Raw genomic sequence first — 27,064 nt, forward strand, 5'->3', positions numbered from 1 at the left:
CAAATAGTGTGAATTACTTTTTTTCAAACAGAAGCAATAAATTTGTATTAGTTATGAAGTCGTGGCCCACATGTTGCAGCCGTTGTATGTATCAATGATTAAACGAGCAGTATATGACATTTAATCTACATAGAATTCGTGTGCAAGCGAATAGTAATCCAGTGATTTCAGCAAGTGTTCCGACAGGAAAATCTGCGCGCTCGGCCTATTACATCTGGCATAAAAAATGTATCTCGCGTCTTTACAGAACGGACGAGCGTAATTTTCCAAAAACCTAATATAAACTTTTCATGGGAATATTTCTTTGCGCGATATTGTGGACTAATTACCTGCATTTCCCAAAAGGCAAGGTTGTGGAAGTTCAGGATGGATATATCAAATTATCACAGCATAATTTCCTGAAATGTACCTTGGGGAAGTAGTATTCTAACCGCCACACAGGAGAACAAATGGTTTTCAGTTTCCCAGTTTTTTTATCTTTCATTTTCCTTTCGTGCTGTAATGTCGGCTTTTGTAGTATTCCATATTTAACTAAGGCTTTCATCATCATCGTAAACCTGAAAACGCCACGGCGGGACAAAGCCCTTTCGTATATCTCTCCGATTAATCCTGTCTTATCAGCTTTAATTGTATCTATTTTTGAACTGAAAGTAGTTTCATTTATTACTGCGGTGCTCGCTATTGGTGGCCGATCGATAGCGCCAGTTGGTAACGGCCTGGAAAGCTGGGCATGCATTCATGGGTTAATTCCGCAGGTTGTCCTCTTGCAAGCCACTAAACAATGGTTCTAGTCACAGACAGACACGGACAGATTTAAAGCGGTGGTCCAATCTCGCCCCTGTGTCCTAGCCTCAGCGAGGAATTCTCATTCAACCGACCGCAATGACGAGTCTTCTTGCTTTTGAAAAACGAGTTTAACCAACGCGATGGCGTACAGAAACACATCAGCTTCGCAACCGTGTACTACAAGAGTTAGCAGTTAATCCACCTCTGCATTTAAGATGAAATAGCTGCGCTTTCTAGAAAAAGTGAGGTGAGATGGTGCACAGACATTTTTCCCTCAAAAAGTTTATTGAATCAATTCAAGATACAACGAATTAAACATGAACAATGAAAATTTTAGCATGCAGCGGATGAAGCCACATTACAGCAAGCGCTAACTATAATAAAGAAATACAATTCTGCACGATGCCTATACCCAGTGACATCATCAGCAGGAGCAGTTGCAAGTAGCCGTCTGCGTCCTGTCTTTCCAGGGGGCCCACACGCAATCGTTCACAGTAGGCAACCCCTCCTCTTCTATGAATACGTCCAACGGTTCTCTAGTGACTGCGACGTAAGCGTCCAGCTTTTGGGACATCTCAGACACCACCTGCAACAGACGGACTTCATTTTTGGGGGGTGCGTTGTACGGAACTCGCAAACTACGTGTCCATCTTTATGTGGCTGCTATTGTGGCAAAGACACAAAATTTAGAGAACTGCGCAGTTATGCGGGCTGAACTGTGCAGCTAGTAGAGAAGAATAGCAGCCTCCCAAAATGAATTAGCGCGAGGTGTGCGAAAGATTGTAACAATGCAAGAACGAGAATAGAAAATTAGTAAGGAAGCCTGGGTGGTACGCCCCACATGTTGCTCATGTAATTCTTGGTGTGATAAAAAATGGTAAAAAATCAAAACAATTTACGCGGCACTATCTTTTTTATGTCTACATGATGAAATTCATGAGCACGTGGTGCAGTCTTCAAGATGATAAGTAATTTTCACTAAAACGAAATAAAAAGACGATAAAAATATAATAAAATCAAAACTGGAGCGCCCCTAACGAGGGCACGTACAAACGTTTTTTATGGCCCGTTGAAAATACGAATGTGCGTACCACGGCTGGTTTCGGGTTTATGGATTCCGCCTGTCCTCAAGCATAATTTGTCATTCTTACCGATGGCAGACGGGTAGCCAGGTCTGTAAGCTCACACGGGTCCTTGTCAACGTCGAACAGGTAGTAGCCGTCGCGCAGTTCCTCAATACCAGGAGTAGATTTCTTGTTCCGGCCGCACCGCACGGAAGCACGTTTACGCCACCCGGAATGTAAACCTCCGAGCTTGCCTCCACCGTCATCGTAGAACTCTTGCAGAGTCCTCCACGCCAAAGATGATGTCATGAGTTCATTGAGGCGCTGGGTCGCGGTCTTCCCGCGCTCATGAGGAGGCATACCACCGGGTATAGGAATATGTCGTTGGAGTGCGGGGTCTAAGAAGGTTTCTGCAGTTGCCGCCGAATTGGACTTTGTAACCGATAAGAGTTTATAACCACCTTCCCGGTACGCCGCCATCCCTGTACTGGTGTCGACGTTGACAAGAAACTCATTGCGAGGCCATGTCTGCTGGCTGCGCTGTTTCGCCGCAGATAGCACGGGCCAAAGGTCGAGCCCGTCGATTTCGCCCAGGTCATCGGTGCAGCCTCCTGCTTGTGAACAATATATACGTGTTATACTGCAGCGAATAAGTCTATATAATACACTATTCAGCAGTGAATCAATGCATTTAACGAAGGAAGCTTTCATGACATTTTAGCAACTTAAAATCTCGAAGGACACAGTCCTGAGGAGGAAAAAGTAGAAACTTCTTCCCTACAAAAAAATGAAGTGAAAAAAAAGAACGGCTACGCTTTCTTTAGCATGAATTTACAGTGCAGCTCTAAGGCGTGGAGTGGTCCTTGGCCTCCAGTTCGATCTTTTCGTCGCTCTGTATCCTTCCTCTCTATTGCGGTCCTCCTTGCCTGGACTCTCAACTCACTGCTTCTCAACTCTCCTGTGCTACTCTCCTCGCCTCCAAGCCAGCAACGGGCATTACAAGTGTGAAATTGATCAGGACGGTGCACTTAGAAGTGGCAGGAATTAGAGTGAGTCTCAGGCAGACATTGGGAGTAGTCATGAGATACAAACGCGAGGTGTGTGGGACTTTAGCGTAGCGATGACAGCGATACGAACGCCGACTTTGGCGGCTATTCTTCTGATGTGTTGTATCTAAAACTGTATAAGCCTATCAACAAAGCTGTTTAGAAACGTGAGAGTGCGCGTGTTTCTGTAGGGAAGGGCTACGTGGGCTACTACTACAATGGGCCGTGCCCACGGATCACTGCCCCTTGTGTACAGACGGGCCCATCATGAATAGGTTACAACTCATTGATTGTACATAGGCTTTGGCACAGATATACAGGGTCTTCAAAATTACGATTTCTCTATTGACGAATACATATTGCGAATAACTCATGCAATACCTTATTGTACTCTGGTTATGCGACTTGGCGGACGCAGCGAGAGGGAATTTTAGTTAACATCGCAATGACCTAAAGAAGTCATATTTTGCAGCCAGTGTAGACAGCTTTCACGTGCATATCTGCAACTGAAGGCAGTAGAATTGTAAGACTGCTCCAATAGACCGATTTCACCAGCAGCTGCGCTACGCCACCGCCTCCGCGATTCACTCTGGGTGTTGTGGCAGTCCGGCCGGCGGCCGCATCATCGCGGTTCGTGTCGCACGAGCAAGAAGCAGTCATGCTTGCGTCGCCACACGATGTTTCTCTGCATGAATGCTGTAATACATCTATGTATTTACCTGAATAAAAAAAGCTATCGCATGGCCAGTTTTCAACAAGGGCTATGATGAAAAATAAAGACAACAAACGCTGTGTGACACGTCTCTAGCGAATGCCTAGATGAATACAGCGAATACTGAACTGAAACAGGAAACTGAGGTAGCAAGAGATGTAAACTCTGTCCGAAGACGTTAAACCGCGTGCATCGCTATGCGTTGAAATGTTCAGCTGACAAAATTAACGAAAGTGGCGGTCAAGCGCGTTTTTTTTGTCACCTGAAGCATTTTCCAAAACAAGGTTCGAGTAACAGGCGCAGCGTCGCCATCGCGGTCACTCCACTTCATGCGGCAACTGACCACCCTCTCTGCGCTGCTCCTACCGCCATTAGCATTGTACCGCTTAAAACTCCGTCGTGGCGCCTCTGTTTTCTGTATAGAGTTCAACACAATAAACGAAACGACGGAAAACTACTGTGGCCGGGTATAATGCAAATCAAGGCGCAAAGTAATATGGGCTGTCATGCAGACGACGCCATGAAGGACTACAACCAAGATGGCGGTTGGCTACTTCCGGCAAACGCTCGCCTGCGTCTTTGTGAAACCGGTCTTTTGATAAAATTTTCTTTCCAGGCACGTGCTCCGAAGTGCTCCCCTGAAAACACTTAGCTCACTCCGCGTATTTGTGCAAGCAAGACGAGGTCTATGGGTAAAAAATGCCTTGTAGATTGACACTTTTTTTTATACCATTTCGTGCACAAAAGGCGCCAGGAGAGAGAGGACGCTGCCAAGCTGAGGAAGACATCCTATGCAGCAGCTTCGTGAAACTAGGCAGCAATTTCGTGTCGATCGCCACCGCCTTGTAGCGCGTTCCAAGGTAGATACCATGGAAAACGCTCCTCGTGTTCGGCGAATGATATCAAAGAAGTAGTCTATTACTGCCACCGCCTCGAAGCTTCGAGGAAAAATATGCAAGCTAGGCGGAGTGACTGAAATGATTTGCATTTTCTAGGGAAAGAATATGTTTACAGCGGCAATTATCCTACCACTCTTTGTCATCGTAATAGCATAATCAGAGCGAGTACACTGCGTTATTTTATTGCTCATGATTTATCTCATATAAATTTGGGAAAGAAAATGTGAACACCTTGTACGAGGTCGATGAATTTCGAAGCTTCCGGAAGGATGTCGATACTGTTTACCAGCGGACGACCTGTTCCTTCAAACTGGGGTATTATCTTCCCTACTGTGTCTCTCCTACGCGCCTGCCATGAATCTCATCACCGTGGTTTCCTCCTCGTCGTCTTACGAGAGACGAAGCAAGGCACCTCTAAAGCCAGGAATTGGCGTTTAACGGCTGCGCTGCAATGACAAAGATATAATAGGAATGCCCCGTGGAAGAATGGCACGAAAGATGGCTAAGGCCAACTTTCTTGCGGCAAACACACCCTAAATTCTGTAGTGAGGATCTTAACGGAACTAAGTCTGCTTTTTTATGAACACTGCAAAGAGCATGAAACTAAGGCGAAAGCTTAATTCATATCACAACTGGTAAGAGAGGCCAGCGACGAGTTGACTTGAAGAAGATTCTAGTTTCTCACCGGCTACCGAATACAGCGTAGGCAACCAGTCGACCACATGCACCAGTCCGGGAACGACAACACGAGATCCAGGTTTAAGCAGTGGGCTCCAAACCACGGCTGGCACACGGATCCCACCCTCCCACAGGGTGCCCTTTGTACCCCGCAGGGGCCAGTTGGAGCCGGTGTTGGAGTAGGTGCCCCACGGCATGCCACCGTTGTCGCTGGTGAACATCACCACGGTGTTGGAGAGCATACGGCGCTTGTGGAGGGCCTCGATGACCCGACCGACAGACTCGTCTAAGACGTCGATGGCGCCTGGCGGCATGCAAAGAGCAACAAGGTATGTAAGATGGTGCAAACCGCTGGTCTCTGAGTGAAACAGCGTGCCGAGAATATGCTTTCCTCCCATGCAAAACGCACAGCTAAAATTACTACGTGGCATTGACTGATACATCCCTAAACTGTTTTCTGAGTGCTTGACTGGATTCCTTTTAACATCTTTCACGGGAAAAGAGCCCCACTTTGCACAAGGCCTTTCAGTCTCAGGCGTTTCAAGGTATTTAAGTGTGCTGCAGTTAATTAAAACAAAGAAGGTTCAGATTCTCTCAGGCATAGTAACATGGTTTGTTCGAAATGCTTTACATGTGCATTTCTTGGTGTCGCTCAACACGAGAAGCAAACTTTGCCAGTTTGCTGTGCCTGACAAGAGCAGAAAGTGACTTCAGTTGCACGGCAGTCAGTGCCCGTATCACTTCAAGCTCTTTGGCAAAACTGAATACCCAAAGAAGGTTTCGGAAAGAAAGAAGTATCAATTTCTATGTTCGATAGCTTAAGGCTTGCTTACACCTCTGCTCTAGGGCCTCTATAACGCTGATATTCGAGGTACGAACACACATTTCAGTTATTGGCCGTAGGGGCCTAAAGCTTTATGAAAAAGACACACTGCGTCTGGACGACGATGATGCGTGGAGCATTTATTTTTTTCGTCTTCAGTGTGGAAAGCGAGGTTTTTAACATCATTCGATGGGACGTCCTATGATGAATAAACACAGCGAAAGTGAACGCCGCTAGATTTCCTCTTCAAGTTCATACTAACCAGCGAGAAGCGTCCTGTTGCGGTCACCAATATAAGAAAATTTGGCCAAGTTCGAATCGGGAGCGTCTGCCGTCATATTGTCCGCTTGTCCATGGGCTGCTAGGGTAGCCAGGTACATGAAGAGGGGCTGTCGTGAAAGAGTATGCAAAGAAATATTTTTCAGCCTTAACTTGCACAAACAACGCTGCTATAAACTTGTTTGTCTCTTTGAAGTAGTGATTGTTTCGAAGCCCTGCGGTGACATGCAGTACTGCATGAATTTCCCGCATTTACGTTTCCTTTATAATAGTGTTTGTCGAGGAAAAATATAAAGCAAAAACAATCTGCGTAACCTTTTGTTATATGCAGGATGCTTCACACTAAGTATTTTAGGAACTTTTTTGAATACCCGCTCTTCTGCGTCGGTCTACCTTACACAGATTTCAGGATGATGAAAATAGAGACCACTATGCAGAGAGAGTAGCCTTTGCATGTAACACTGAAGAACGACGATAGCTGTGCGAGTTGTTAACAGTAGTTCACTGTGAGTAGTACAGAGCGAAACAGACGATAGAAAAAGTAGAAGACGACTCGGAAGAGCTCTCACTCGCAACTCGTTTTTATGGAGAAAAACACACATGTTATACATCAGAGTCAGGTGAAACTAAAGAGACTAGGCACTTGCACACAGGACTTTCAAGCGATATGACATTATCAGCTCATCTCTCATGCGGTGAGCCCCTGCAAAAATCGTGCCTTTCCCCCATCCCTCCTCTTTCTACCATAATTCATCGTTATGAATTATCAAGAAACGAAGCCTCTTTATCAACGAGGAATAAAGAAGGTCAACTTAGATTTTAGCTGTTTATTTCAGATGAAACATGCTCCCACTATTTCTCTTCCTGTTTATCCCGGTGGTGAAACGAAATATTTTTTTAATATCCAAAGGGTGGCGGCAATATTTCTTTTTCTTGTCTTGCCGCGATGGCGGGAAAGGGGACAAGGAAAAAAATAATGCTGCTTTTAGGTTCCCAACACAAAGATTTTGTTTCGCCGCCGAAATCAGATCTTTTCTGTCCTATGTTTGAGTGAATATCAACTGCGTGGCTCTTAACAAATGTTAAATTGTCTCTAATAAAGGAATAATTACTCACTGACATCCACGCGGGCGCAGCCATACGGCTACAAAGGAAAGCTCTACAGCTTATTCAGAAACTGCGTAGTTAAAGAAAAGTTCGTCCTGGTCCAGGCTTCAAACCCGGGACCACTGCTTCACCAGAGTGGTCACTCTACCAATTGAGCTAACCGGGACGGCAAGCTTATGGCAGGACGAGAGCGAATTGAAAATGTATTTCATGTTGGGGGATTCTCTAAAACATTTCACCAAATTGTCTCTGAGTTCTCAAAAATGCACGCGTAACGTATGTAACGGACATGACAATCTGGTTATTGGATTGATGTGTCTTGTAGCCACTTTTAGATTGGCCAGCCCAGTCGACGTTTGAATGACGATCTCAGAGAGTTGTGATAAAATGTTAGCGAACTACATACTCTCCACTTAGGCATTCAGTCCCAAAATTATATTTGATGCCGGACGTTTCAGGAGCACCAAATTATAGAGAAGTAAAAAATAAGCTCATAACAGAGATTGTCAAGACTGCGAAAATCAATCATTTTGGTGAGAACAACATTTGCGCTTCGTCTGTTTCAAGCTCAAATTAAGAAAAATCTCTAACATTTTCGCTTAGAGTCTCTTACTTATATCTGCGATGGTATATGCGTGCGTGTGGTTCGTGGTCAGTTTTCATTACTTGGTTTAACTTTTTTCATAGTTGCATATTGATCGCGTGTACGAGGGGCGTTGAGTATAATATTTTACTTGCTGAAGCCCTGTTTCTTTGTATCTCATCCTCCTTGCCCATTTACCGTTACGCTACTTCCTCCTCTCAATTTCTTGTTGCTGTTGTTTTGAATGGCGATGTGCTTTACAAGAGGAAGGAAGAGCAGATAGAAAGCGCATGTAATCGAATGAAATTGGGACGTAGGGAATCGGAGCCAGCATTAACGCGAAGCTACTCTGCAGAAAAAATTCTTACGGGGACTTTGCGATGGATCTTTGCATTAGGTTTGCACAAGTAGTGAGAAATTTCAATCGATCTCCTGGCTTGCCGAAACGGTAATTACATATACATACATAATTTATGCTTTGGGCGCAGGGTAAAGCAAGGCGGGCAGCGATTTCTGAGCGCAGCTGCTAGGAACTGTCGCATAGCTGTGCGCTATGGCGGCGCCTGTAATAAAGAAACCGTTTATATGGGTGCCACGTCGGCCAAGCTGCAGCAGCGTTGCTTATTTAGTTTTCAGCACACCACAGAAAGCTGTATCGCTTTCCTTTGTACCCGTATGCCATGCCTACGCTCTGGTGGATGTCAATGAGTAATTACTCCCTTATTACAGGTTCACAAAATATACGGAAGCCCTCAAAGGGACAAAAACCGCCAAGGCATCACAGCAGTACGCTTTGTGAGGTACACACCTTGTTCGTGTCGTGGCGGGAAATGATGTCGACGGCCCTATCGGTGAGGACGTGTGTGTCATACGCTCCATCAGGGCTGCTCACCAGCGTTTCGTTCTCCCAGTAATCATGGCCACAAATGCTGTACTGGATTCCAACAGAAAGAGATGACAGACCACAGTTCTGAAGCTGTCAACAATACGCACTTAACTACAAGCGGTTATGGTAATTTTTATTCCGGAAGGAACGCAGCTGATAGCGGAACTTCGGGCTCCTCAAGAGAATACTTCGAGGTTTCCCACGCAGCTGATAGCTTTTTTTCATTCTTGTTTTTTTTTTTATGCCGCGCTTTTTCTTTCTGCCTTCCTTCCTCTTTCTGATGCCTTCTTTTCTTGCGTATCTCGCAGATTACCAGTACATCCTGGACTCAATACATTAAGGTGGACTTTATAAACCAGATTTGCCTGTTTCTTTGCTCGATAGAGGTTTTGCAGTCCCAACAAAAAGCCAGCGTGTTTCTGTTTGTGAACTGTAGGCTAAGAAAATTCGTTAAACAATAAACAAACAAATACCGCAAAAGTGCAGGTAGGCTTCTGGCCATTAAGCCCACAAGCACACGCGCGGCGGCCACCGCAACCAGCTTCGTGTTTATTTCCTGAACGTGTCAAACGCACTTGGAGGGAAGCAAGAAATAGCAGTGCACGTTATTCGTTAAAGAAGTGCAGCTTTGTTTCTGTCCTGCCTAGGGGAGGCTAATAAATGCTGGGAAAAAGTTGTTTTCTGGGAAGACTTCTGCAAATAAGAGCATTTGGCCTGCTTAGGTACTAAGCCGGGGCACTAAGTTCACGCTCGAGCTTAAAACCCTTGGCTTTGGTGAGCCAAGTTTCTCGTCACGCGGAAAAAACTGAAGCAGGAAAACTACGCAGATGTGAGTACGTTTTAGCAAAGTACCTACACGGAGGGAGGTAGTTCCCGTTGTTCAAAACAGTTACTTGGCTGAAAGGAAACTCGCCCTCTCTACAGCGCTTCGTTGTGCGTCTTCTTCTCCGCCAATAAATGCTCTGTTGCTATGGAAGTCCAAAATAACTCGCCCAACATATTGTATTTTAGCAAGAACTACTATTGTTGGGCAGCCTGCTATGAGCTTGTAAACTAAACTAACCAGTGAGGCTGTATCCAGGAAGTGATAATAAATTGCGGGCAGACACAGTGTGTAGATTGCTCAGTATTAAGGCCCTTGATTCGCTGCACTTCTCTGCAGCTACCTCACACTAGCCCGAGATTTAACCCACCCGGCGGATCCTCATCCCTACCCCACGCCCATGCCTAGCACCCATGGTGACAGATTAGAACATATTCGGCTGGAGCGCAGAAAATACCCACCCCCTCACATAAAACTAGACTCCTTCGCAGCCATAGACTGGAGGAAAATTCAGACCAACAGTTTCCCTAACTTGTTCATCCTACACAAGATTAGCCCCACTCAATATCAGAATACATGCCCTTGGTGTGGAGTTTGCCCTACGCTCTACCACATATCGTGGGAATGCACAACGAAACCAAAACACTTAACTGTATCCAACCCGACATATGAGCAGTGGGAGGTGGCCCTGACCAGCGAGACCCTGGATCAGCAACTTAAGTTGGTTCAGCAAGTGCGTCAGTCAGCTAAAGCCAGTGGCGCCTTGGACTAGGGGTGCCACCCAAGTTGCTCGAGCAACCTTCCTCAATTTCAAATAAAAGTTTTCTCTCTCTATCTCTGTCTACAGCCTAGACTTATCTGCTCAGTTTGAGCGAGAAGCGGTGTACTATTACGCCCGCATGCCCCTATGTTCCACGGAGGAAAACGTGTCGTTTGACGCATTCTAATTTATCGAGAGCTGGGCCTTTTATTCCAACGCTGTTTTGCGACGGCGTTGTATTTGTAAGGTTTAAAAGACAAGCGCCACATGCTCTAAATATTGAACGCTATCAACGTTACAAAATACTGGAGAATTTGTAGGAGATCATGGAGAACAAACAAAGTGGCGCATGCTGTCAAGACAAAGGAACTTACAAAATTCAGCTTTTTCTTGAAGTAGTACTTGGCCATGTTGTAGTAACCAAAGAAAGTGTTGAAACCTCGTCGCGTAGGTAAGTACTCCACACTAGAGTACCCTAGGTGCCACTGCAATAGAAGCAAATGCGTAACTTTTGTCAGTAAAAGTCAAACTGCTGATAATAAGTGGATTTTTGAAATTTCAGGGCATTATAGTCCCAGGGCAAAGCTACTTAAGGCTTGCTGACGCTGCATACATCCCATCTGAGTGAGTTCCTGATTCCTTCTAATTAATTTTTTCGTCGCGTAAGCAAGAAAGCCCGCCTACCAAAAGCTATCCTAAAAATTTTTCATTTTATAATACCCGTTTCTTGATAGAGAAACGGTTTAGATGTAAGGTCTACGTCTTCTTAGGTAACGAACCGGCGCCTCGTAGCAACCTTATGTCGCAGCTATAGGATCTGCCGCATAGCTATGCGCTCTAGCGGTGGCTGTTATAATGGAAGGCCAAGCCTATCTCCCGACTTTCCAACGATGCACAGTATGTTAGACACAGTTCCCTCACTTCGCCATTTAACGGTGAGACTTTCCTCCCGCCATTAGTTGCCTTTGCCGCGTCACTCCAATATCCGTGCTTCAGACATACTCTGCTCCGGAAGCACTCAGTGAAATCAGCCATGAACGAAAGAGGGCTGTTAAAAAGTGCACGAGAACGGAAAACTGGGCGAGTTTGTACGGGTTCATGCTTAAGCAGCCCAGAAAACAGCGAAAAAGGGAGACGGGAGACGACGCGAGAGCCGACTAACAACTGGTTATTTTATTCTCGGAAAAAATGTTTAAAGGCGCAGGACACAGTGAACCCGAAAAAAAAGGCGAAGAGCAGACCAAACAAAAAACCATTCTGCATATTGCCACGTATCATTGTAGTGTTTGTTCGTTCACGCTCAAGGCTGCAGGAAAGGGTTATTATCACTTTTGTTCGTGACGCGAGAAGCGACCAGACTAATCTGGATTGTTCGCAGCCATGAAAGGCTGCATCTAGGTTTTTCCAGATTACCGTAGATGATCTTGACCTGTTATCTGGAAGTTTCCTTGCCGGCTTTAAATTGAGCGATGCCGCGAGCGGCGGACATTCATAGTTCGACGACTGACGAGCACGTTTGTTGCTTACGCCGCCACCGAGTGATTCAGTTCTTTTGAGGGCGCAAGTCAGCCCAAATAAAGAGCTTCGTTTGCAAGTATTTCTAGTGTCTTCCTGACCGCTGGACTGCCGTCACTACAACGTGACATCTGGTGGAGGTGCGGGGTAGGCTTCCAGGTGCCGGACAACCCCTGCAAGTCGTGACGCCAGCCCTTTGAGTTATTCACCGGAGGACCTGACTCCAGTCTACCACGCAGCCTCTGGAGCCCCCAGCCATGAGTTACGCCGCAGCAGTGCGCCGTCCTGTACCTCGACGACGGGACCCAAGCCCCTATCGCCTTAGCCAGCTGCGCTGGAGTGTCGCCCTCTCGCCCCAACTCGCCCGTCCTACAAGCCTCGCACACGGCTGAGGAAATGCGACGTATGGAGAACACCCGACCAGCGCCGTCCACTATGCTTCCACTGCGGAGAGGCCGGTTACATTCTCCGGTACTGCCCATACAGGAGAATGGGCATCCGAGGGTTCTCTTACGGCACCCCACGACCCCGACCCGGCCAGCGACCAGCCGAAATCGAGGATTTTTTGCGTCGGGAAGGATACTCATCGCCGAGCCGCCTATCACGTTCCCCGTCGCCATCGTCCCCGCGCTTTGTTTCTCCTAGCCGAGGTTACGCCGTGCGTGGACGCTCCCCCAGCCCACGAAGGTTAAACTAAATAAAGCAGCCTCTGGAGGTGAGGTTGCTTCTAAGCGCAATGACAAAGATCCTCCATCGACGAGTACTCAAGACCATGCCTCAACTACGACGACGACGACCCCTACGACGACGACGACCCCTACGACGACGACGACCCCTACGACGACGACGACCCCTACGACGACAACCCCTACGACGACGACAACTACGACGACGACGACAACTACGACGACGACGACACAGCCAGACTTGAAAGCTTTTACCGCTGCCCTTAAACCTTATTACGAACGCTAAAGGACTCGAAGTTCGCATTCTCCGCGTTTATTTTCATTTTAAAGCATCGAGACGATGCTTCTTTGGAAGGGGGGTAATGCCACGTATCATTGTAGTGTTTGTTCGTTCACGCTCAAGGCTGCAGGAAAGGGTTATTATCACTTTTGTTCGTGACGCGAGAAGCGACCAGACTAATCTGGATTGTTCGCAGCCATGAAAGGCTGCATCTAGGTTTTTCCAGATTACCGTAGATGATCTTGACCTGTTATCTGGAAGTTTCCTTGCCGGCTTTAAATTGAGCGATGCCGCGAGCGGCGGACATTCATAGTTCGACGACTGACGAGCACGTTTGTTGCTTACGCCGCCACCGAGTGATTCAGTTCTTTTGAGGGCGCAAGTCAGCCCAAATAAAGAGCTTCGTTTGCAAGTATTTCTAGTGTCTTCCTGACCGCTGGACTGCCGTCACTACAACGTGACAATATGCACATCATAGCCGGCTCATGACATCTTTTTCAACTGAATTAGAAGGCTGTCTTTCATAGTAGACGGCACACTCCTATCTCCTGCCGGAAAGCCTAACTACTTATCTGCCAAACTCATAGATGGTGAAGCAACACACTTATATGCTTCCTTGCTCATCATATAGGCCTCCGCCAGCTCACTACAAATTCTATCAGGGTGATTAAGCAGGACACTTTTCTTATCTAAGTGGGGAAAGCATTCACTGCACTCTCTATAATGCAAAGCCAAGTTTGATGACCCCGCTCATTTTTTCACCGTTATGCGATGTTCGAACAAACGCTCACTAATACAACGGCCTACCTGGCCAATGATGTACTTTTTGCCGATGTACTACATGCGTAACGGAGCACACTACACCGATGTCACACTCAACGAGCAATTTTGTCTTGGTAATCAAGCACCTATTCCTGGCGTTTTGATCCCTACGTTTCAAAAAACAGAGACGCCGACCAGCAAAATGAAAATTCAATTCAAGTCTACTAAATCTATATTTTCATTTTGCTGGTCGGCGTCTCTGTTTTTTGAAACGTATCCCCCCGGCCAGACGGGATTCCGTCAGACTCTCGACTTCATCAATCATCCCTACGTTCCAACTCATTACGAGCGGCACCACATGTTTAGCTTAACTTGGTGTTTGCAGTGAAAAGCACTTTCCCCCCATATCTTCCTCCGACGAGTTTTATCCTGTGCGAAATGCCATGTACGTATGGGATCACCACCGTTCTTCCAAGTGCACAGTTTTTCCTGTCTCTGGAGTTCCGCCTATTACCTCACTCGCCAGAATCCTTTCAGAAATCTGAGCCACAAACAATCGCCAGACAGACCGATGTATGAATGAGCGTTTGTTCGAACATCGCAAATCGGTGAAAAAAGCAGCGGTTCGTGCAACTTGGCTTTGCATTTCAGAGAGTGAAATGAATGCTTCCCCCACTTAGATAAGACAAGTGTCCAGTTTAATCCCCCTGATCGAATTTTAGGGAGCTGGTAGAGGCCTATATGATCACCAAGGAAGCAGTTGAGTGTGTTGCTTCACCATGTACCAATTTGTTAGATAAGGAGTTAGGATTTCTTGGCAACTGTGTGCGGCACAGGAAATAGGGGAGTGCTATCTACCATGAAAGATAATCTTCTAATTTCGTTGAAAAAGATATCATGACTTGATTATGATGTGCATGCGCAGATTGGCTTTATAGGTTTCAGACTTTGTTCGAATTTTTGTGTTCACTGTATCCTGCGCCTTTATATACTTTTTTGAGAATAAAATAATCAGTTGTTAGCGCTCGCGTCGTCTCCCGTCTCCCTTTTGTCCGGCTTTCCATGCTGCTTAAACATGTAAAAAGTGCATTCACAGTAATCGCCGACATGCTAATTCTGCCTCAAAGGCGCACACTATATACAGTCTTTGTCAAAAGTTTAGAGCCCAGGGGGTTCATTTCCAAGCTTTATATTCGGACTCCAGGAGCATTCATGGAAGTCCTACCTATTGCAGGAGGCAGAACCAGAAATCTTCTCACGTCTAGGAAATTTGGAGCGCTAGAGATCCATTAAGGACGACACATTGTGGCTCAAAAGAAAACCCCCTGGGCTTCAAGCTTTTGACAAAGGCTGTACCTATGCGCCGTAGCAGCGCAGGGGAATGTTAACGGTGACTGCAGTGCACTGCTTTTTGCATCACTAAGTGTTGCGATTCCCTTATGTTGTCCTTATTGCGCCTTCCATAATAACTTACGAGCCCTTGAGGGCAGAACTTAGGTTTTGCCTACTCAATGTCTTACTCATGCTTTCTGGCCACTGACACTCATCACGGCGGCTATCTTCGTACATAAACATGCTTGAGAGCGCACGCCATGTGCTTACCTTTCCGAGGGCGTGCGTCACGTATCCAAGGCTCTGAAGGCGTTCGGCTATTGTGGGAACGGTGGGGTCCAGGCCTCCTGGCTGAGCGGGCAGCATAACGCCTTGCTGGAGACCTTCAAAACGTGCCCACATTTTGTCGGCTGAGCAGAAAAACCTTCACTTCCTACTGACTTTTGGGATTATTGAAAAAGCCCAAAAGAGGGTGCGGGCCTCGCATATGAGAAGTTATCACATTCCCAAACGCGTAATAAAAATTGGAAAACATCCGCGATTGCTTCTGGAACTTGTTTCGAACAAGTTTTTTTTAGTGTGTTTAAGAACGTTAAAAAAAACCTTCATCGCCGCAGAGGTCACTAAAATTTCTGTAGAATCGCGCTTTCCTCCTGGCTCAGCTCCCACTATTCATAATAACCCCCGTTTGATAAATATTTAGGAATTTCACCTTAACTACTTCCAGTGTCAGACTGTGGCCTTTTGCGTTGCCGCTCGGTAGTACGCATGTTTCGTGCAATACTAAGTTGCGATTCACATGACCACACTCTCGAAACTGCACGATAGGTACAGGGACAGGACATACGCATACTGCCGCTCCATAGCACTAGGATTCATGCTCACCCATCCGAATAGGGTAGATGCCAGTGAGGAGGGCCGCCCGAGAAGGGCTGCATGTCTGCAGAGTGTAGTGGTGGTTCAACAGGATGCCGTTTGCTGCCAGTGCATCCAGGTTCGGTGTTGGGACCTGGTTGGAGCCCACTAGGCTCGTGTCCGCCCAACCCTGTGGGTGGAAAGGCCTGACTATAGCTAATATTGCGAGGGAACAGCATGTCGCAATTGGTAGCCAGGTGCTGGAAGTAGTAAGGAAATTTATCTACTTAGGGCAGGTAGCGGCCCCTGATCTGGATCATGAGAAGGAAATAACTAGAAGAATAAGAATGGGGTGGAGCACATATGGCAGGTTCTCTCAGATCATGAATGGCACTTTACCAATATCCCTCAAGAAAAAATTATACAACAGCTGTATTGTACCTGTACTCACCGATGGGAAAGAAACGTGCAGGCTAACGAAAACGGTTCAGCTAAAGTTAAGGACAGTGTTGAAAGCTAAAAAAGAGGCTGATAAAGACCAGCCCTTATTTCCACTTCTTAGCATCAGGGAAGTCGGCAAACTTAAGAGAAAATTAGGCCATGGGATGAGCTAAGGGTTTTTCCGTACATGTTCTTGATGACGCCTATTTAGGGGTGTGGTGCGTGTAATTTGTGATTAGTAATGTAACTGTAGCCAGTGACAGATGTGCACTAAAGTACTGGCGTAACAGATCGGCCGCTAGGGATAGTTGGTTAGGCTGAATGAGGGAAACACACGAACAACTAATGATCTGATCAGCGACGGCATAAAATAGTGAGCTTGAAGGCTGTTTTTTATTCTGTGAAATACAGCTTGAGTTCCCGCCAACGGGCCAGCTATTCTGACAAACGGTCTGTCGGGGAATTATCAGCCGAAACAAAATTTATCGAATGGAAATGTTCTCTAGTTGAACGAATTTGCATTCACTGCAGTATTCAGTTCGACGAATATTTTGCGGTTACTACAACTTGTTCGTAGCAGTTTCCACTGCAGTGAGAAAGAGATTTTAATGCGTAAAGGAGAGGTCAACTGCAGCGGTGCAGTATAGCTTCGGTGACACTGTACCTCCTTAGGGCAGAGATGGAATCTTCTTATTTTTGCAGTAACAATGCAGTAACCCTACCTAGCATGTTACCTTGGACGCAAAGATGAAAATGCGAGAACATCGTCAATGCAAAATTCTATCTGATACCTGTTTAGTGGGCCCAAAGTCTCTCTAAAAAGTAAAACAAGCGAGAAACAATGTTGTGGCCGCCTTGAAATCGCCGACTTCGTTCGTAAAGAAATGATGTTTCGTGGCAAATTCAGGTAAGTTCGCTTAGCGATTTTTGCTAACCAAAACGTCATTTTGTGAAAAGTACGAAATATCATCACTGCAGGTTGTTGTGTGCTGCAGTAAATTCATTGTTAAATTTTAATTCGCTACATGAAAAGTGCCACTGCGAGCTGACTGGTCCAGCTGACTTTTGTTCCGCCCAACAATTCCTTAGTGTATTTTGAAATTGATTTCAGTGGTCTTTCACTTAAGTTATCTAGACATAAATTGTCAATTCATAAACTTTCAGGTCAGGTTAGGTTAGGCATCCGAGCGTGTTGAAAAATAGAACTGTACAGTCGTCCATTGAGTCCTACAGATCTTACACACGGGATGTATTAGCTCCGTTATCCTTAAGGACCACCGGTTATCTTGCCTTCGCATTACATGCCCTGCCCAAGCCCATTTCTTCCTCTTGATTTCAACTAGGATATCATTAACCCGCGTTTGTTCCCTCACCCACTCCACCCTCTTCCGATCTCTTAACGTTAAACCTATCATTTTTCTTTCCATAGCTGGCTGCGTTGTCCTTAACTTAAGCTGTACCCTCTTTGTTAGCCTCCACATTTCTGCCCCATAGGTGAGTACCGGTAACATACAGCTGTTCTTACGGGTACTCACCTATGGGGCAGAAAGGGTCCTTAAGGGTAACGGTGTGGATTCCGAGTGAAGGCAAACGTAGCAGGGGATGGCAGAAAGTTAGGTGGGCGGATGAGATTAAGAAGTTTGAGGGGATACAGTGGCCGCAACAGGCATGGGAGAAGCCTTTGCCCTGCAGTGGGTGTAGTCAGGCTGATGCTGCTGCTGATGATGATGTATTAGCTCTGTTCAGAAAGAGGAGAGGGTCATGACGGAGACCAATGAAATGGGCCAGAGGCAGAAGGGGATTGCTGAAGGTGCAACCAAACTTCACTAATGCAAAGAGTATGCAACGATCGAGTCTGTACTTCAGGTGTGGCCATACATTCAGCAAGGCACACAACCCCGAATCGCTCCACGCCACGTCCACTTTCCGAGCACGGCTGCTACTTCATCATGAGAAGATATGGCGACTTAAAGGTAGCACGGCTAGCAGTGCTATCTAGAGAATTTCACCAGGACGGTCAGCCGGGAAATCGGTGCCGCCACAGCCATCGAAATCACTGCCCTAACTGGCCGACGCTAGTATTTTACGATTCCCAGCCTCTGTTCACCAAAAAATAGCAAACCCTGGCCTCAACTTCCGCCGCATTAAGCGACAACCTAATCCTCATCCCGTCGTTTTAGCTGGTTGCTTTTGAACCTCGTATTCAGACCTTCCTGACGCCCTATTCTGCCCCGTAATCCCGCGGAGTGGTGCTTGTCGGAGGAGCAGCCCAAATATTTCACATCTCCGTGTGTGAGATACTGCTCCAAGACATTTCTTTTCTCCACCTCCATCTATCCCACATTACGAGCATCGTACTGACTATGTACAGAAACGATTTTCGCCCATGACGACCCCTATGCGACGCGAGGCTCACAGGCCACTCCCAGGTCTAACCATTCGTCTTCCCCTATATTCGACCATTGCCGCTTGCCGCTACCTAAATGCCGTCGTCCCCATTCTACTCACCTTAGTACTTCTGTCTGGCTAGTGGACTCAAACACGAAGACATGAAGCCATACACGAAGAGATCAGAGTCCTCGGACTCTTTATTCTTCAAAATCGTCGCACTGACACAATCCTAGCCAAGCCTCGCAAGGTTGGCCACCAAGTTAGAGAATTCGACTCGTCGCAAAAGCATGGGCGAGTCGCATCGCATCCTTACTTCTGAGAGATTGAAGCTTGTTGGAGCTTTGAAGCTCCCATGCGGCAGACCATGTGGCAAACCAAATCGGCCACATGGTCTGCCGCAGGTCTCCACATGGTCTGCCGCATTGGAGCTTCAAAGCTCCAACAAGCTTGAAAGTCTCAGAAGTAAGGATACCCGACAGTTCTACCACGTTTTTGAACCCATCTAAGCGTCGTTTATGGCAGCCTGCTGGCCGGACTGCTGCGTGGCTGCATTGTCATTGTTGTCAGCCATCAACAGCGTATTGTGCAGTTAGTTAATTTACAACCGACTCACCGCCCTCTTAAAACCTCTCATCCACCTAGGTTTAGCATTCAATATCTCTGCACATGCCTGAATTACACAACTTTCATATCATTTAGGCTGAACTACCTTACCCCTCAACCTCACCTTACTACTGCGGAATTACTCGGCACATAGAGCAATATAGGTATGTATACTATCAAGCATTCTTCCCTTGTCCCTCGCCATATGATATACCGCCATAGCTATGTTCCCGGCATTTTTTTGTGACGATTATGCCGCAACCTGGGCACCGCATTTACTGCTCAGTACCTTCTCCAACAGCGCAGCTAGTCCAGTGTAACTTATACGTTTTATTTCTACGTTGCCAAGTTGAGTCTCCATTGACGCCCTGTTGGCAACAAAAGCACCTTACTCAGCACCTTACACTGTGGGAGAACCGCAGCACCCTTGTTGCTCTAAAAATTCAAAGCAGAGCGATAAATCAAAAAAATAAAAGTACAGCTCCGAATTTCAGAAATCACCGACGGTTTACCAGTAACAGCATTCTACTCGAATTAAAACGCAATTATCTACACCTAGGCCAAGCTGTGAGCGGCGATCCGTACAATGGCAGGGAATTAGCTAGGATAAGAGGAATTTCGCGTAAAATGGCTGGAAACTGCCTTTACGCGCCATCAATGCCACCGTACTAATATCAGCAAAAGTATACTGCCAAATATTTGCACTTGCCAATGCTCATGTTTCGGGCAGCAACGCAAAACGAAAAGAAATTGGAAGGCTGTGAATTTGGCGCAACGCAGTCAGTTACGGAAAAGGCACCTCCGGGGTGATGTAAGACTCAAAACGAGCAAGTGGATATGGGAAACACTTTCTTATCAAGCGGAAAATAAAAAGAGGAGATGGGCAATAATTAAACGCGCATTGCGGGTAACTGATTACGAATTGTCCTTTATGGTAAAGGAATGAATTCCAGGAGAAGTTAAATAAAATACAGGCGGTGGAAAGTCCACTAGCTAAGAAATATTAGCAAATTTGTCGGTATTATGCAGCTGCAGCTGCGTACGGCACTGTAAATGGGAAGTGTGCGGAAGATATATTATTCATTCAGGCAGAATCACTGGGCTGATGATAACGGTTTTCTCAGACTATTCTACATGTGTAAGTTGTCCAATTTATAGCAAGAAGACTATTTGTGAACAACGGTGCGGTCCTGTTTTGCGCAGATGGTTGCGACGTTTTCAGACGACATAGGTTTGCGGCTGGCATTCTCACTTTTTTTTTAATGCGTAAGCATTGTTGGCTATGTTTGCGGAGCTTGTCCGCACGATTACGTCCGAACGAATGGGTTTATGTACCATAAATTAAGTGCGAGAAATTGGGGTGTTGAGGTGCGTTAATGAGTTAATTAATTACACTAGTGCCTTAGGATAGTGTATCAAAAAACTTCGTACGAGAATTCGAGAGTTGAGGTGCGGTAATTAGTTAATTAATTAGAGCCAGAAATGTCCAAAAAATGGGCGGGGACGAAGCAGCAGTGGCGTCAAATATGAAAACACCGAAATTGTGGCACCACATGACCGAAAGTGTGGGCGGAGCCAACGCGTGGCGCCTGGTGAGAAAAGGAAGCGAGGCGCGAATTTTGAAAACTCATGCTTACGCATTTCTCCAATGCGGGTGCAGGAGTAAACGCTAACGTTTTTTTTTTTTCTGAAATACGCCTGCTCCGAAAGCTCTGAACAGATTGGTTTTGCGGCAGATTCTTGGATAAGTACTATGTAATGTTATGTGACAGAGTCGGTGCGTCAGTTATGGCAGGGACAAAATCAGTAGGGGAGAATTTAAGTACTCCGCTTAAGACACTTAATATACTTGGACAGCGATCTTTCGCCCAAAGTGCGACTCGCAAACCACCGAACGTTTCCTCGACGGGTTTGTCTGCGCGCAAAGAGAATGCTACCAAGCTCTGAGTATTGACTTTAATTCGATACTTTATAGACTTTTAGTGGGGGAACAATGAAACGGGGAAGTAAGTAGAACGTGTGTACTTGCTAATTGGTTCAATGCTTCAGACATGGCAGTTGCGCGAAACAGACACACCGTCCCGTACGCTGTGTTGTGTGTGCTTGTGTTTCGCGCAACTGCCATGTCCGATGAAACGGCGAGTACCGCTGCCACCAGCCCTTAATGGAAGTAAAATTTTTTTATACAAATTTAGCTTTTAGGTAAATATTATTCAGAGAAACCTGCACCATCACTCATGTCAACACGATCATGATGGAAGGCCTCAGTTCTTGCTTCACGAAAATGAATACAGTTGGACAAAAAAGCTTTCGTGCATAAAGGCTTCATTACCAACTATGGCATCGCCCCTTCAGGTGCTCAGCTCTCAACCATGGAAGTGCCATAATCTTCAGCATATTTCTTCTACAAAGCATAAATCTCGACTAAATTTTGCGCACTGTGTTGGGGGACAAAAAGTGAGCATAGAATTCTGCTCAGACAGTTTCATTATTACTCGTTCTGTTTTAATCTCGTCATTAATTGCGAAATTTTACATGTGAGATGTGTATATAAGTTATTATCTACCTTAGGCTTCAATTTTTCTTGCCATTGACAAAGAAAAAATGCGGCTTGCGGCAGTCAAAATTTTGCTTCCACATTTGCCTGCATAGATCTAAACGCCTGAAACTGGCGTTTTCTTGCACCCATGTGCTGATTTATGAGGAACTTCTGCACGAAATTCTAGTTTCAACTAGTCAATGTAGTGCTAGTTTTAACCAGTAAAGTGCTAGCCTCAATACAGTTGGATGATTTTATCACTAAAGCATTCTTCGTGAATATAGGCAATGGATTCTGCGAAGGATTCTGCAAAATGCTAATGTTTTTGCAGATTGACAAGGTAACGCTATCTGCAGGCGTGATTTGAACCTCATACTCCTCTCATACCAAAGCATTATTTTAACCTTCATGGACATAGCTAAAGCTGCTATGGTTCAAAGATGGATTGAAGCTGCGAAACCGCACATCAAGATTGAATGCCTTTTGATACAGCGATATTATGGGAGGGTGGGTGGGGAGGGGGGAAGGGGCGTGAATTCGACAGATGTTTTAATGTCTGTCAACAACTGGCCAAAAGAACAAGAAAATAGTCGAGCTAGTAATGTCGCATTTCTTTTTTCTCCTCTCTTGCTCCAGTGCGTTTGACTATTAGTAATGCACAAGCATAGAAAAATGACCAAAAAGCTCATTGTATTTCGGTATTTAAATGTTAAATTGGCAGTAGCTTGATCGGCAGGTAAAAAACCACCTACGAATAAGCACACCGCCGCAGGAATAAATGCCCACGCATGTGACAAAGAAGCATCACGGTGTTCAGCCGCTTTCGAGAAAAGAATTCGCAATGGTGCATGCAATTGATGACCTTAATATGTAGGCACGCCAAACTCACGACGGTGGAAACGCAGACTACAAATTAAAGAGCTGTTTTCGATGCAAAAAATTCGGGCTCTTTCCTGTCTTTCTTCACGAAGCAGCCCTTTTCACCGTCTACAGAAGTGCGACATTAAGGGATATGTTTCAACCCGTCTTCTCGTCGTACTTTATGCGATAAATAGTTTTTCTTTAGAGCAGAATAAATTGGCGCCTAAAAGAAGTAAATTATTATTTTGCTGCTGAAGACAGAGCCGGAAAGAACCTCAGAAGCTATCGTTACTGAAATATAAATCAGTTGTAGCGTCAACCTTAGTGTGCAATAAAGTTCAAACTCACATTTTATCACTGCCAAGGAAGTTTTGTAGGTTCCCTTAACGAAAGTTGGCTGCACTAAAAATATGTTTCGACCTTATTGCATTAATTGCCTGTTATCTTTTTTTCAATTTGTCCCTATGCTTATATAGCAATACGAATGATTTCTAAGTAAGCTGGGAGCGATATTTTGAACAATCTCACAAATATATAAAAAATGCAACCTTTGCCGCTTAATCTATTTATTGTATATTTAAAAAGTGCAAAAAATTTGCATTAAATATATTACATTAGACTACGAATATAGTAAAAATATGCAGCTAATATAACAAAATATATTGATGTCAGCTTAAAGAATGTCTGTTAGTCGGCTTTACCTGATGAGACTGATCAGTGTTGTCAACAGCAGAACTAATGACTCATCCGGCTATAAGCAATAAGCATAAAGGAGCCCATCCCTCAGGCAACACGGAGTTTTCATAAAACAGTGGAACCGCCCGTGACTTAACTAAACTGACTAAATAGAGTGCACATATACGCAATAACCCATTCTGTACGCTTTAGTGTTTGTCCGGGCGGAATTTCGCGAGGTTGAAAGGAAAAACTGTCGCCACACAGCAAATGCCTGCAGAAAGTGACGACAGCAAATAGAAAGTGCTCCGACAAGCGTGATACATAGCTTGCCTTACATGCGAGTGTAACCCCCGAGAGGCGACGCCTCATCGTGCCCAGTGAGGTGTTTTTTGCCCAGTGAGGTGGAAGTGCGTCCCCAAATTGTCGCACAAGTGCTGGACTGATCACGTTCGAATCTTGGAGAGATGTAGAACCGAATTGCTATGGGTAGCTTGCGTCAGGCACGGGTCAGGAGTCTAACTGTCAACGAAAAAATACATGGGCGTCTATGAGAGCCGATTGGCAGTGCCAGTCGGGGTCCTTTTTGCTTGCATATGCGGGCCCGGGGGTGCCCAAGGTGCCCTTGCAGGTATAATGCTGCCACGTTATCCACACGTAATGTAATTAAGTGTGATTGCCTTCCTGGAAGAAGTTACCATAAGTGAAAGGGCTACAGAAAAGGGGACTTTTCACTGTTTCCCGAAACATCATTTCGAGCACTAGACTGTTCCACGGCAGTTGGAAGTGTGCTGCAAATACGCTTACTCGGAATGCTCATTTGTAGACATTGAAGTGCACTTTGCAAGGAATGAATCCCCTACGATGCTTTACGGTTCCAGTGACGGAACAAGATTAGCTGAAGTCATCATTATTTGCTTATAGATGAACACAGATCTTTGTTGAATTCATTCTATCCGTCTTTTATTTTGTCGCCTTTTTTATTTTTTGACGCGCAAGCTCTCTTCCCCTCCCCCCGTTGTTGGTCCGTGATTGCTTCAGACAGACGTACGTCACCGGCGCTTCCACTCCAACTGAAGCCAACAAAAATTGATATTTCTTCAAATATCGTCTGCATTTTAATATTGGATAGTATGAGCACTGAGTGCGCAAGCACTTAACAGAACTCACAATTCTTAAAGCCGTACATACTGATCGCCAATACCCGAAGTTAACTTTCCATTTCTTGAAGAGAACTGGGATATGTTAAGATACTCCTCTTACTAGGAAATTGAGGAGTGCATATGTAGGCAATAACCCATTATATTTCCTAGTATGAAGAGAATTAAAATATGCTGGTACTCTTCGTGAAATGGAAAATTAACTTCGAGTATTGGCGATCAGTATGTATGTCTTTAAGAATTGTGAGTTCTGTTAAGTACTTGCGCTCTCAGTGTTCACACTAACCAATATTAAAATACAGACCACATATGAAGACGTAACAATTTTTTGTTGAAAGCAGCTTGTTGTAACGGCTTCAGTTGGAGTGGAAGCGCCCATGACGTAACTAAATTGACTAAATAGAGTGTACATATACGCAATAACCCATTTTGTACGCTTTAGTATTTGTCCGGGCGGGATTTCACGAGGTTGTTCACATTCGGTATGACAGTGACGAACACACAGCGCAGCCTATATGGCGGTACGGTTTTTGCTAGAGACTAATGTATTTTACTACCGTTCATGTTCAACGGCAATTTGTTTGTTACAGTTATAACGTCGGATATATGTACCCACGTGGCTACATTTCAATTGAGCATACGCTCTCTTCATCGTCGCTGCGCACGTTTTTTGAAGTGTCAGGGTTTTTCTCCATCGACGTTCGTGAACACTTCCTGGGCGAACATTTTTGTCTTTTGTTCGCTTCTGCTTTTATATTTAAAATTATTTTTTCTCCGGCTTCTTCGCGAGACTGGAATCAGAGCGTTGTCTTCTGCCGGCACATTAATCAACCTTTTATTGCTATGGTGCATTGTTCAGAACAAACTGAAGCTACAAGTTCAAGCAGTCAATCAAGTGCACGGTAGACACGGAGCGCCAAAGCGCAAGATTTTGGGGCACGTCTACCGAAACGTTTTTCGCCTGACAGCCTTACAGAATTCCATTCGAAAAGCATCCGCAAATGTACCCATATTTCTCATATGATGGACGCGGTCATTGTATCATAGACCGAGAAGATATAAACTGCATCCTTGCCATAAAACTAACTGAAGGAAAGCTGTGTTTGGATCTCTTTGGTCTCAGATGACCGTCCGCCATAAAAATCTACCATCATGATCATTATCAACTAAAGGAAAGCGGAAGAGGATGACAGGAGACATCATGACAGCCATAACACTTTACTGAGAAGGTAGACTTCGCTGCAAAAGCTACACTTAATGCTAAACACAAATTCTAGTCGCTGTCACACGTTGTCGGGTATGCATTGCGGCTTAAAGCTGTCGATGTGGAGGTGCGATTTTTAATGCAAGAGTGCTAGACTTCATATCATGCGATTTTGGTCTCGCGCTATTCACAGAAGTGGCTGATCGGTCGAGGAGATGATGGAGCGACTGGTTCATGTGACCACGACAGCAAAATTTAAAACTTAAATCAAGTGGGAGCGCGCAACCAAAAAAGGCCAAGCCAAACTGGTTGCAACATGTTTTCGGCGGCCGCGGTGGTCTCCGCTTCAGCGTGCACTTGCTCGTAGTTGAGTTTGGGAGTGTGCGGGACAGATAGAGTTGGCATGGGTGCACAAGCTACCGTAAGTGCCTGAATATACGCAGGTAGTGGAAACTCTCTATATATTCGGAATTTTTATCCGTCATACAATGGTGACACTGCACCCGCAGATTGTTCTTTGCTTCCTTCTTGAAAAAAAAAGTACTCACTTTCATTGACACTTCAAAACAATTAGAGCGACTTGCTACGGTGCGCTACTTACCAAGTCGTCAGCAGTAACAATGACGATGTGCGGAGGGCTTTTCGCATCACAAGCTGCCAGTATTCCGAGACAAACAACTTGAAGCAGGATCATGCTGAAAAATGCCTTTGTGCAAAAGATCAAGAAAGGAGGGTTTTATAAGCATATCATCGAACATCCAACAGCATTTCGCGTCAGTAGTCCAGAAATGAAATACCTCCCGTTACACACGGCACCTAGCAATCGACTGCTCTTTTCATTAACCTCCACTTATGATCACGTGTTGCGCAATACTCTGTTATTTTTTCTTAGTACGCGAGATACATCAGCCATTTTTATTCTGTTTTGTCCTTTGTTGGTAATGCTTCATGCCGCAGTATAAGACATGGTTTAGGCTGCTCTTTTTTTCTCACATCATTCTTGGAATGCATTAATTGACGTTTAAAATGATGCAACCAAATCTCCTTGACAAAGTTTTGTATGTGATGCTGGCCTTCGAATGCGACCGTATGGCGAATAAACGATCAGCAGCTGAAGAGGTATTTTCATATTCTAGAAATCATCCATATTAAGAGTAAAATTGAATGCAAACGGGAAGATCTGAAGAAAAGATGTTCATTTGCCGTAAACCGGTGTTACGGCAGTCACAGTCACTTAAGTAAACCCTGATGCAAGCATCAAGATGCAAACATATAATTTCAAGCTTCTCAGCAGTGAAAAGGTGCATTTTATGG

The 27,064-nt window shown here is 45.3% G+C and overlaps 1 protein-coding gene across 1 annotated transcript; it reads right to left on the reverse strand.

Moving 5' to 3' along the window:
• Positions 1-1,137: 1,137 nt before the first annotated feature.
• LOC149333459 (arylsulfatase B-like) lies at positions 1,138-26,467 on the reverse strand. Its single transcript, XM_089556059.1, has 9 exons — positions 26,352-26,467; positions 15,907-16,066; positions 15,292-15,404; positions 10,821-10,931; positions 8,786-8,911; positions 6,271-6,397; positions 5,193-5,489; positions 1,938-2,461; positions 1,138-1,372 (listed from the first exon to the last, which is right to left on the reverse strand). The coding sequence occupies exons 1-9, from the start codon at positions 26,442-26,444 to the stop codon at positions 1,211-1,213; spliced, it is 1,713 nt and encodes a 570-aa protein (XP_089412185.1). The 5' UTR covers positions 26,445-26,467; the 3' UTR covers positions 1,138-1,210.
• Positions 26,468-27,064: the final 597 nt, after the last annotated feature.

This window comes from Amblyomma mixtum, chromosome 8, assembly GCF_055824585.1.
Source record: "Amblyomma mixtum isolate Tamu chromosome 8, ASM5582458v1, whole genome shotgun sequence".
NCBI classification, from domain to species: Eukaryota; Metazoa; Arthropoda; class Arachnida; order Ixodida; family Ixodidae; genus Amblyomma; species Amblyomma mixtum.

What these genes read in the sequence shown, in the direction of transcription:
- LOC149333459 (XM_089556059.1), bottom strand. Translation starts at nt 26,444, where the DNA reads ATGATCCTGCTTCAAGTTGTTTGTCTCGGAATACTGGCAGCTTGTGAT. An exon ending in CCCGCCACGACACGAACAAG is followed by an intron (nt 6,398 to 8,785) that starts GTGTGTACCTCA and finishes CTTTCACGACAG; the next exon opens with CCCCTCTTCATGTACCTGGC. An exon ending in CAACAGGACGCTTCTCGCTG is followed by an intron (nt 5,490 to 6,270) that starts GTTAGTATGAAC and finishes GCATGCCGCCAG; the next exon opens with GCGCCATCGACGTCTTAGAC.